The sequence below is a fragment of the Larus michahellis genome, chromosome 1 (genome assembly GCF_964199755.1).
Source record: "Larus michahellis chromosome 1, bLarMic1.1, whole genome shotgun sequence".
NCBI lineage: Eukaryota > Metazoa > Chordata > Aves > Charadriiformes > Laridae > Larus > Larus michahellis.
Genome location: NC_133896.1, coordinates 155,692,922 through 155,705,504, shown reverse-complemented (window position 1 = coordinate 155,705,504; position 12,583 = coordinate 155,692,922). Strand labels below are relative to the sequence as shown.

Sequence of the window (12,583 nt, the reverse complement as noted above, 5' to 3'; positions counted from 1 at the left end):
GATTTTGCCTTAAACCAAAGCCTTTGGACTTGGACACGTTTCACCATTCTCCACATTTTAAGTGTGAAACCAGCAAAATCTACAACTGAGAAGGAAGTGTTAAAACAACAATCTGAAATATCGAAAAATGTAATAGCAAGTTATTCTGGGCTATGGGAATCAGTGAGGCTAAGGGTTAGGGAGCAGGACCTAAAAGAAGCTAAAATGTTTATTAAAAGTTCCCTAAAAAAAGGCCTAAGTGAGAAGGTAGCTCATGTTCTTGGCCTCGGGGAGCTGCCTGTGACTATATGTACAACGCAGAAGCCCCAGGGCTCTGTGGAGGGTTGTACCTCCCCAGTTCTGCTACAGCTTTCAGATAACGCTTCCCCTTTGACTGGAACTTGGCTCGCAAATGCAAAATGACAGACCGGATTACGAGGCTGCTTCACAAGGGAGACGACAGGAGAAGCACGGGAGGGGAGACTTGCTGAGGCACAGATGCAGGGGCATTGCCAGAGAGCTGGAAAACGTCCTGATTCAGCAACTAAATACTGGAAATACTGCCAGTTACTGATTCCCTGGGCAACGTTTGAAATAAATTTGTGCCCTACTATGTGCCACACAGACTGCACAGGGTGACCACAGGGTGATGATAAGACCTCTCTGGGGGGCAGTGAGTGATGTGCAGTATGAAGATCAGGTATGAAGGTCTCACCTTAGTAGCCAAGAACAAATCTGTTTTGGTTCTGTTCCAACTCCCCTATTCTCCTTAAAGCACATTTGCTATGTTATTTTATGATTTTGTTTGTGATTTCAGACCTTGTTTTAGCCATATCATAAAACTTTAAAATACTGGTGTGCGTATGTGTGTGTATGTCTATATAGTTCTACTGCTTTCATAAAGTATATGTGATGAAAGGAAAGGGTTCAGTAGTTTAACTAGACAGGTACCAGATAAACCAACCAGGCTAGAAGACATTTATTATAATGAAGTCTACTCTTTTTGTTCTATATCTAGTCAGCCTTCTGTTATTCTACACACTATTCAATAAGCCCATATGCCCATGATATGAAGTTCATTTGTTGCATTTGTTTATGGCACTGAAAAACTGCAATTGGGTCATTTTTTTCTGGTTAATGATGAATGTACCATGTGTTTGATTGCATGGGACTACACCAGGAGATTTTCTCTATCTGAGAGGCATTCCATTTGCTTCACAGTGATTCATACAGCTGTAATAAATATACCAGGAGCCTAAAAGGGCTCACAGAGAAAGGGGGAAGTCTTAATTTTCTCTACTCATTTTTCAGCTTCAGCAGAGGGTGGATCATGGATGAAATTGCGATCTCTCCCTTCTCAGAATGCTCCTGAGCTGAGATTCAGGCTTTCAGATTTCAAAATCTTGCACACACACACACACGATTGGAAACAAACAGTGCGCAGGGACTGAGATGAGTTGCTTACATATTGAGGGGGAGCTGGACCTTCGGTGGTGTTCCCTGATCTCCAATTATTGCACTTGTCCTGGGACCAGCCACCGTGGCTGTTCCAATCGAAGAGGAATCCTGAAAATACACAAAGAAGAACATACGAGGATTAAGATGATGCCCACCATTTCCTAAAATGCTATGGGGTGAAGGCACAGAGGAAAAAAAATCACATCTTTTATCAATTTGCAGGCTTTCTAACTTCATGATACTGCATTAAAAAAGACATCTTTAAGCCTTACACGTTCTAAAAATACATTTCTGACACAGGGGATATTAGGTTATTAAGAGCTTTTCCATGTACCTGTCAGAGAAATTTAGTTATACCTTGCATTCAGATCTTAAAAGTTTTAGAACACAAAACTGCTTGACTGCTTTGTAAAATCAACTCAACATGTAGATCTCTGCAACAGTACCTTCTTTGGTAAATGTAATCTTTTCCCCTCAAAAGCTTGTTTGAAAATTTGTACTCTTTTGGTTAATGGTTATGGATCTATAGAGAAGAAGATACTGTTCAATTTCCAAAATGCAGTCTCATCTCTGTATGCTGTTTTTATCATCAAGAATGTTCTTCTCCTTAAGAAAAAGGTGACAACACAACCCACACCAGGAGTACGTCCGAATGGAGAAAGTAGGAGTTCACTCCCTTTTTACCACAGCAAATAAATCCCCGCTCTCATATAGAGAACTGGGCAGATCTTTTCCAGCTATTAATGTTGAGAGGCAATTTTAAATGTAATAATTCATTTTTCAAAGCTTAATGTTCAGCAAAAGTATATAGGGCAAACACTTTTTTTTCTGAGTTGTCTCACTGAAGTCCCCATTCATCTATGTCAAAAACGAATCCTGACTGGAAACTTCCCCTGAAGTAATGCCAAGGGCTGTAGCAGCAGATCTTTGCTGCAAAGATAAGATAGAGCTGGTCTGGTGAGACTTTTAATGGTTCACTTGAGTAGAAGTCTTTTTTTAGTAAGTCTAACCAAATGTTGCATGCACATCCATACGCAGAATGGCTCTAAAAAGTAGGATCCAAAGTTTATGCAGAAATTGCAGGTCCAGACAGAGCCTGTTACATACAAAAAAAGATTCTGAGCAGTTCACAGACATCCAGTGCAGCTTTTCTGTTTCCAAATGCTATCTAACAAACAGCAAATATTGATTTATTTTGGGACCAAAAACATAGGGACATTTTATTGCACTTACAAATGACACTGAATTAAACCAAGACTTGCCACTTAATTAATGGATTTCAAGGTCATCTCATTCCAAAGAAGCCCACATAATTATTACAGTGTCATGTCTTAATATTGCGTTGCTAATCTACATTGCTTTGCTGTGTATTAACACAATATCATTGGGAAATCATGCAGCAAAATATGAAGACACTGCTCTATGATTCCACAGCTTTTGGCAACAAGCAGCAAGCTGTCTCCTCTCTCACTGACATCTACGCTCAATCATGAAGTCGTAGTGACAAGTACCTCTCCTTTTCCTCATTATTTTCCCTCACTTTCTGGCTGCTTGCTCAAACAAGGAAGGTTCCAGGCAGCTCTTAGTCCTCTGTGTAAAAGTAAGAACTCTTTCCAGTTCTGTGACTAAGGCTTTATTAATCCTGCCTGTCACGTCAATGAGATAATATCAATTTACAGAAGAAAACCCCAACCCACCCAAAAATGTAGGAATAGTTCGAGAATGATCCCTCATTTGTTATTTTGAGCTGGTAATGAGGTTAGGGATTGTGGAAGATGTTGGACAGAGAGACCTGGCAACTGCCTCACCCAAGAGGTAAGTGAGAAATTGGCTGGTTCAAACTTCTTCATGTTCTGCCACCAGTGTATGCCTGCCCTAAGCTACAGAAACTGCCTCCAAGAAAACAGAAAACAGATCGGTCCCCACCCTTTCTTGGTAGGACAAAACACTTTGGTTTTACCTCATGAAAAAAACAGACCTGAGCGAACAGCCTCAGGATGCAACCGTAAAGGCAGAGGAGATCACAGCAGTGTAAGACACGTGCTTCCTTAGCTCCTGCGATCCTCTCCCCACACACCTCGGTGAAAGCAGAGTTTGTAGAGGTGCTGCTGTCCCAGCCAGGAGTGCCCACTGCAGGCACCCTGGGCTAAGCCAGCCTGTCTCTGCAGAGAGACCAGTTGAAGCCCGGAGAGCAGCGTAGGTGTTAGCGTCATCCATTTGCCTGTTCACACCGACAGCGGTGGCTTCTGTGGCGTCTGTGTTCCTGGAAGCATGAGCCCAAATACCTTCTATGAGCTATTACGCTTGTGCTAACATACAGTCCTAGGGATTAAGACATCATGTAATTGTCATTCAGTGTTGCTAGATGACAAAGTTGCTTTCTTCCCTTGAATAATCAACAAGAAGTCTCCATAGTCCTGTATGTTCTCTACCCACCTGACATTCAGTTTCTTGCCTATAGCCTGTTACTGTAATATTGTGGCATCTGGTGCCAGCCTGGACCCTACAAACGATTAATTTTTGCACTTTGCACAGCCTAGTATCATATGCATTCAAACTCTAAGTCAGTGCTGCTTCCTGATTGTGCTCCAGTTTTTCTTTAGCTGCTCTCCCCTGCAGGCTTTGACACGATGGTGTACTTGCCAATCTGCCTATGACCCCACTTTTCATCATCGGGTTTTACTCCACAGGACCCACTGGCCTTCCACTGCATTGAATTCAGCTCCTCTGTTCACATCGTGGCATTTACTTTCACACAAGTATTCTCTGCAGCTTCATCTGCCTCTGTGCTCCTTGATGAATTCTCTCAGTGGCTGCCTGATTGCTACTATGCATCTGAATGTTCACCAGCTTTGTATTTAAACTGTGTCCCTGGCACAGTTGATGAAGGCTTTCTAAGCCTCCTCTTTCAAGGTCCTGTTCTCTCTTGTGTATCACTAATTAGCTCATATTATAAGCTACCATATTGCTGGATATTTTTCCAAGATAATATTTGCAATAAGATTTTCAAGTGACTGAATTTTTTGAGATAATAATCTCCTATTTCTTCATACTTTCGATTACTTTTGTTGGAAGTTTATCTTTCCATTTTCCATTCCTAGAATGTCATGTGGGTATCCCCAGCTACTGGTAACACTAATAAACCTCCCAAAGCACACAGCAGGCCTTTCTCCATCACAGCTAGTAGAAGGGTTTAGTTTGTTTTCCTTCTTTATTTAGCCCCGGAGCCAGGTTGTACTTTTGCTATCATGATCTAAGGAACAAGCTACTAAACATGTCCTTCTTTCCTCTTCATCTGCTCAGGGGAATGGGAATCTAAGACTATGCTCTGATTTTTTTGTTCTCTGCTTCGACACCTTTCGAGAGGTCTGTGTGCCAAATCCTTCCTTTCTGATTGCACGTCCCTGCGTGATCCACCTTTCAGTGGCACCAGGCACGCAAAACACAGCCACACACAGGCGTTACGCAGGGAAGGCCCAAACAACGCAGCATTTGCATCATAATCCTTCTTCCACCTCTGCCACTCACCATTGCTAAGCCTTACGCGGGAGGGTATGTCTCTGACAGCCAGATTTTTAAGAGGCACTTGCGCACCTATTAATAAAAACAGGCACCTTGCAGAGTTTTCTCAGGAAGGCATTAGAAAGTACTTCACTGTCTGATTCCCATGGATTTTATTGCAATCTGAGTAATAAGAGTCACTTCTGAAAATGCCATTTGGTGCTGCCCTGTATCCTTATGAGCCTCTAATGCCTTTAAACATTTGGCCATTGAGTTTCCAGACGTGACCTGCTGGGTAATCACACTGTAGCACACCTCCCGATTAGGGGGCCATTTACTCTAACGGTGGTGTGCAGTTTTCTGAACTAGACACTGCCAACTCTCATCCCATTTACTTAGGCCACGAAACAGCCAAATCCGACTTCTTCACGCTCCCACTCCAATCTGGCATCCTCTGAGTACCACTTACCACTATTGATGTTTTCAGCTCAACAGCAACAGCTCTTCTCTTCCAAGGGACAGTACAGCCCCAGCTGCCAGCCAGCGGGGAAAAGCAGCTGCATGAAGGCATGCTGAAGACCCCCTCTGGATACCTCCGTGCTAATTCCTGCTTCTTTGTGCCCATTAGTAGCACAGCAACATCACCTGTACTGCAGCTCATGCTGTGCCACTTGTTTTTACCATCAGCTATTCTGGTGTAGTAAGTGGTCATGTACCCATGGGCTGTGTAGTAATATAAAAGGACGGTTTGCTTTTTATCTGTGAGTAGAACAGCCTCCTTACGACCACTGAAACGCAACTCCCCCCACCGCCCCCGACACTTAAGCTAATGTCTTACAGAACCTTGTAACTCATGAGCCTCATAAGTCCTTAAAAATTGTCTGTTTCTTCCTCCCACTCTCCATGTTGGCTGTTACAAGGAGACTTTACATGGGGGCCAAGAATGAAGAAAGGCTCTCTCTGCACAAAGGTATCTTGGGGCTTGGCTAAACTTGATCTAGTCCTAGTGGCAGCGTGGTCCTCTGGAGCAAAACAGCAGTGGAGCACAGGGTCTCTGCTCTCCATCCCCACACAGCAGTTCAAACACCATTTTTAGATGCTTAAGTCAGTCACAGCACCAGGCACTGTTCAGGTGTCCTGCAAAATGAGAGCGCCAAAGCCAGCTGACAAAGATGAACTTTGCAGATGACTGTCAAGCCTGAAGGTCAGCATTTCCTGGTGAGAACAAACATTCCGACTTCCTCAGAAATCACTGAAATGTCTAAGCTCAGATGGATCTCGTTCCTCCTCCAACTGATCAGTATTATTTGCAAGAGAACTACAGGAGCATCAAAACAAATTGCACTTTAATGTATATGTAATGATATATTTCTATTACAGTTTATAGCATATACTCCTGGGTAAATAATACACTGTTGAAATGTTGCTACCTCTTGTGTCAGCTCTGACATATATTTAAAAGCAACCAGCCTGGCAAAACACTACTGACAAGCCCACAGAGACTGGGAAATTAAAGGTAATAACCACTCATCTGGGCTGAAACTTTATCTCAAATTTATTCCCTCTCTTCCCATCCACACGTCTATGAAAGCATATGAATTAGTAGTCTGGACTTCCAGCATACACTATCTTTTTCTCTCCCTTGTAGATTTACTTTAGATTTTCACCAGTGCTTTAAGGCCTCATTTGTGGTTTAATTTGAAAAGACATGGTGCCTGTAGGGATTAGTGAAGTGCCTTGCAAAAGCATGGGACACAGTTTCGGAGGGGAATAGGAGTCATGAAGACAGTGATAAAACTAGGAACAGAGTACAATGATACTGCAGGTTGCAGCAGCCTTCACTGAAAAAGAATTGCTGCTGCTATCAGACGAGTGTTCTTATCATCTAGAAAATCACCAAGCAGAAATCTCTATTTTGACTTCAAAGCAAATCCAGCACTGTCTCACCAGAGGGCACTTATGACATTCATTAATTCACAGGAAAATTTCTTTTAATGTCTTGAATGCATATTTACAGCTTACTTTACTTTAAATTTCTCTTTAATATTACTTTAAAATAAGAGAAAAACACTCAAACATTCAACTCGCACAGGCTGACATACCATCCTCTGGAAATATCACAAAAACCAGGCTAATGGTCTTTAAGATTCCTGTGACTCGTTTCTCTAATTCGCTGACTCCATAAAACAATGACTGTGACAATCACTCCAGGCCTTAATGTTCCTAGAAATAATGTATTAGCACTTAATGCATGGTAGTGCCACCAAGTATTGATGAAAAGTGTTACATGGAAGATCAAGTAGCCTCATCAAATGCTAATTACCAAAGTGGGAGCTGAAACGGACTTAGCAATTCTAGAGTAAGACTTTTTCTTCTATAATGGCATGTGTGTAAAAAACAAACAAATGTGTGCGATAACAGCTGCAGCTGCATAAATAGCTGCATAAATACACAGTTCCTTCCTGCAAAAAATGGAGCTAAATTTATACGATTTAGCATTTACTGAGGGGTTCTTAGAACCTGTAAGTATCTGCGGCTGTGGATAAAGGTGAGGCAGAATATTATGCCAGCCTCTTCTAGCACCACATTAGCCCTGATTATTTTTTGGCTTATAGTAGGCCAATAAATCTAGACCATGTCTTCTGTGAATAGCTCATGGAGCTACATAGAGAGCTGGAGAAGTCACGTAAACGTATTTTCTGAGCTTCCGTTTCCACTATCCTGCAATCTAAGGATGGCTGCAAGTTGGCGAAAAAAAAAAAACCAAACAAATATTTTTTGTCATCATCTTCCAAATGTTCATCTGACATTACCATCCATAAAAGCACTGATTATTCTAGTTTGCAGCTTCTCAGTTCTCCCAAATGAGGACTAATTAAGCATCATGTGGATGAGCATCATGAGAATTATATTTTATTCAGCCTTGTTTCTCTCTCAGACTAACCCTTTCAGCACTGAGCACCAGTGTCTAGCTCTCCACCATGAGATTTTAAATGGTTTTATACTAAATAGTTTCTTGCAATTCTGGGATCAAAGAACATGAAAAATTAAATGCAGAGTGACAGGAAAGCTTAAAGTGAAAGCTTGACCTCTAAAAGATGTTAATTTAATCCCACGTTGATAATTATCCTTTTGATAACTGCACAACAAACTCATTGGGGTCCTGTGCAATGCCTCCTGTAGGAAGTCCCCCTCCAGGGAGACAGTAGTTGTAAACAAATAAACAAAAAATCCAAACAAAAATAAAAGGGAAAATACACACTGTAGTCATTTCTGTTCAAATGTCATGCATGTACACATAGTGTGTGCCGGGTGGACAGGATTTTGTGGTATAGTGTAAATACCAAGAGTGCGCCTTACTTGCTCTTGAGGCTTCCAAATCAGTAGTTGACTGGCAGGTAGTGTAAAGCCTCAGGATTAGCCCTGTGCAAAAATGATTTCAGTGGCAAAATGTTTTTGCGTTACTACCCTGAGGAGCATCTGGAAAAAAAATATTTTGTTTTTGTTTTACAGGCAATGGGATTTCACGCACAGTTGAATAACCCTTCTAAAGCACAACCTTCTCTTCCTAGATCCTGTAAAAAATTTGATTTTGTAGTTCTTGAAAAATCTTTCAAGATGTATTTGTGATGAGGCGAATTATAGGATAAAGAGAAGACACTGTCTCTAAACTGGTAGTTTCTGAAAGGCAATTTTGCTTTGACCTGGATTCTTGGTAGCTTATGTAATCAGTCAATAGATTGAGTCAGAGCTCATGTGTCTCATTTGCAATAGTTTTGACAGATAATGTAATATGTCCCAATATGCACAGAGTACGTTCAAAGACCTGTTGGTAGTCCAAAAAAAAAAAAATGCAGCTCACATACCTGCCCAAAATGCTCTGCTTAAAAAAAAATAATTAACTCCTTCTCACCTCCAAAACCCTCAACAAGAGTTCTTTACAAAGCTATTTAAAACAGAGATGCAATGAACAGGCAATGTTTGGAACCAGTTCTAAACAATTCAGAATAGAACTGGGAACGTACAAAGACCATGGAGTAGTTTAGGTTTGATTTCAGCAGCCTTATGCTCTTTTCATGACATATTTGGATCTAAATGACAGAAACACAGGTTGGACTAATTACTTCTCTTTTGCCATTTTGACCAGTGCCGCTTCCTGAGATAGCTGCCCTTGGTTTCAGCTCACTCACTCTCATTAATGGATGTCCAGGCAGCTCTCATTCACAGCCAGCAGCAGAGCAGGCTGGACAGAATTTGGACTCTGGGCCAAAGATGAAAAATATCCAAATTTCTCTTCTTTTCTGAGAACCTGTTGTGCACTTGAAAATTCAAGGTTCATATTTATTCTCCGGATTTTATGTATAATCTGTATGCTTCTCATGGTCAGCACATTTAGGTTATCAGGCAAGGCTCAACCAGACTTCTGCTATTACATTTTCTCAGCTAAAATTCAGCACTTCTAAATAACTGATAAGGAGTCACACTTCCAAATGATTTATATAGCGAGACACTTCAATGAACATTTTTCATGTCAAATACTGTTGCTGTTTGGGACTGGGAGCGTGCAAGACATTGTTCTCAGCTTTTCCTGAACATGCGGCCTCTGGTTAGGAGCCTGTACGAACACTTGCAGATACAAATGGACTTCTTGTGCATGGTGATGAGTTGTTCAAAACACACATAGAAGCTCCTTCTGTGGGGAGGATCCTTTCTTCCTCACTCAGCTGTTATCCTGGTGTGCACAGAGCCACACTTCATTATTCATGAGATGCATTTTCTGTCAAAAACCAGGGGATTTGGAGCAGTGCTGACCTATGACCTTTCCAAATAGCAGGGAAGAATAATTCATAAGGGATGAAAATGGAAGCAAGACGAGCCATCTGAGGCCTAGGCACGATTAGTGTCCAGGAGGACCTTCCCTGCTCCCCAGGGAGGCTCAGTTACAAACTGCTCCTCTGCACCCGTACCCGAATTCAGCTTCAGCTGCATCACAGGCCTGCAGCACTACTTACACCTTCAATAAAAATCCATTTTGCCAGCACGATAGGACATTCTACATGATGGACAGGCACTATTGCCTTTTAGATGGCGGTCTTATGTTTAATGAGTGATACTCAGCATGCAACAAAAAGCACACGAGAAGTAAATTTGGCTGCAAGCGAAACGAAGATCCCAACATCACCTCTTTGAAAAATAAATGCTTTGTATCCTGGCTATTGTAGTCTTCCAGAGACTATTCTAGTCAGCTGAGGTGTCTTGAAGTTGATTCTTCTACCTTTGAGCACTCCTACATTTGCAGTCAGTGAAGATACTTTTTAGACCATCACTCGTTTCAAAATGCACCTTGGCTTTTGCGAAACAGCTGAGTTGGTTCTGCTTAAAAAATAACGAATGTGTTATGCAAGGCCTATAGTCTTCAATTATTAAATTAATGATATGCAGAAGTACTTTCAAAACATGTGATTTCATACTCTGGTCTGCATGTCAGTGCTCAATATGCAAAAATCTGTGCCCTCCTGGAGAAGCAGGAGGCTTATAATAGTCTAACAACTCATAAAAACATGTCAGCTCGGCATGAAAGTCTGGTTTCAATTCACAAAATTGACAAAAGCCACAGGAATATAGTACCATGCATGAAATCACTTCTAAGGGGTGGAATATATTCCACATTTACTGACACATCTGAAATTTGCACCTAAATTTTAAGTTCCTAGAGTAAGAAACCCTCAATGTCTCTGTTTCTTCTCATGTCAGCAGAGAGAAAGCAGGTGCCCCAGATGCAGGCGCCTCAGGTCCTCAAGGAAAATGGATGCTTGTTTTAAGAAGACTGTTTTGCGAGGCACCAGCCAGTTGCCTGAGGTAGGTGACTGGATGCCATTCAAGAACTCCTGTAATTGAATTCTGCTTGTTCAAAGGACAGTCTATAGGAAAACTGTGTGGAACTTCTAAAAAACTTAGAACCTCCCTGCAAGCTAAATACCAATCCTGATATGTACCAGAGAAGCTCATACCTACTAAACTGAACAAAAGTCCTTTATTTCTTTTTATAAGGAGATCTATTAAATAAACAATGATAAAGTGCCTGGAAAATTCAAGAATGTGGTATAAAGACACAATAAACCAAACCGAGATGCTAATGTTGAAAAGAAAGGCATAAATTTGCTGATAGTCAGCACTGAAACTGTAAATTTGTTGTTTCCCCTATAAGAAATATGCTTTGGCTGAATTTGCTGCTGCAAACTAGCAGGGGCCTGAGATGGTTACAGAGAGAACCACTCAAGGGCGGTTTCTCTTCAAGCAAGGAAAGAAAGGTGAGACATCTTCCTGCAGCAGAGCTCTCTGGTAAGTCTGGCAGCTACACACACAGCTGTCCTACCAAGCTGCCCATGCTCTCAGCAACGCCCCTGAGCACTTCCGAAGCAGCAGTAGAGTCAGGTTGTCAAGATGTCAAACCCCAAACAAGACGTACAGGACATTTACCTTAAAAATGCTGAACACATTTTAGAGCAAAACGATCCAAAGACAAGATTCTCACTGCCTCGAACTCCTTGATGTAAGAGCTCAGGGGCCCTTTGTTTATGCTACTTCGGCTGGCGTTCAGCCATGTGAATAAAAGAAAAATGCTGAACTGATTTTCTGTCTAAGGCTGCATCATTAATTGTTTCAGAGCCATGTCAGGTCTTAGCAGATGGTAAAGAAAGAACTGAATTTCTGACATTTTTAACTAAAGTGTAACCCCTATTATTATGGGATTAATAGATATATAAATATAGCTGCACAATTTTAATGTAAATTTTGTAAGAGGCAAATTCTGGACTCTTTGTAGACCTAACTAAGAAGGCTGAAAGCAGGTGAATTCATGTTGGTAGCTCTTGTGATTTTATTGCTACTCATACAACAGTGAAGCACTTTTCTGAAGGCTGCTCCTACAGCAAAGAGAATATAGTGAGAACATCAGCTCCACTTTATTTCCCAACAGGTCCGCATTCCTAGCAAAATTTGCAAAAGAAAATACTTAAATCCCTCAAACGAGAAAGCAAATAGTAAGGCCCCCAAAAGCAGAGACATGTATTCATACATGCAAATGCCACACTTGGGGTGACTGGGTACTTGGGGCTGCAATAATGCTTTTGACAGAGGGAGATCTCTTTTCACTGAGGTTTATCCGAACGACCAAGACTCTTTCTCCCCTCCCTGGATTGTGGCCAAGACAGTTTTGGCCAGCAGTGACGGAGGCATGTGCTCAGCTGCTTTCTCCGCAAGCCTGCTTTACGCCCTGAGGCAGAAGAACCACTCCCCAAACCTGTTCCCACCATGGGCACACTGGAGTGGCTTCGTTATACCCCAGCCCTAGCTGTGCTTCTGACCATGACACCAATTACGTGTCTTCCCATCTGCTGCAAAGGACCCAACCAACCTTCTTGTGGGCTGGATTTTGATAATCATAAATTGTTACAGGGAACACAGGGCCCTTCTTGTCCCTTACCACTTGTGCCTAAATGTCACAATGGTCTGCGAAATGAGTGGGGTTTTGCACACCGGTTCTGTTAAAATGGGGGAGAACAGTCAAGACACTTTCTGCTTCATGGTCTGATTTTTGTGGTTTACTAGCTGAGAATGAGTCTCCACATGACTCTAGCAAAGA

The 12,583-nt window shown here is 41.8% G+C and overlaps 1 protein-coding gene across 2 annotated transcripts in view; it reads right to left on the bottom strand.

The window, feature by feature from the left end:
* The window catches only part of SH3RF3 (SH3 domain containing ring finger 3), a 251,446-nt gene that overhangs the window by 48,281 nt on the left and 190,582 nt on the right, over positions 1-12,583 (bottom strand). For both annotated transcript variants that reach the window (XM_074560610.1, XM_074560620.1), the window contains exon 5: positions 1,445-1,545. In XM_074560610.1, the coding sequence (XP_074416711.1) occupies positions 1,445-1,545 (101 nt within the window). The remainder of the gene's footprint in view (positions 1-1,444; positions 1,546-12,583) is intronic.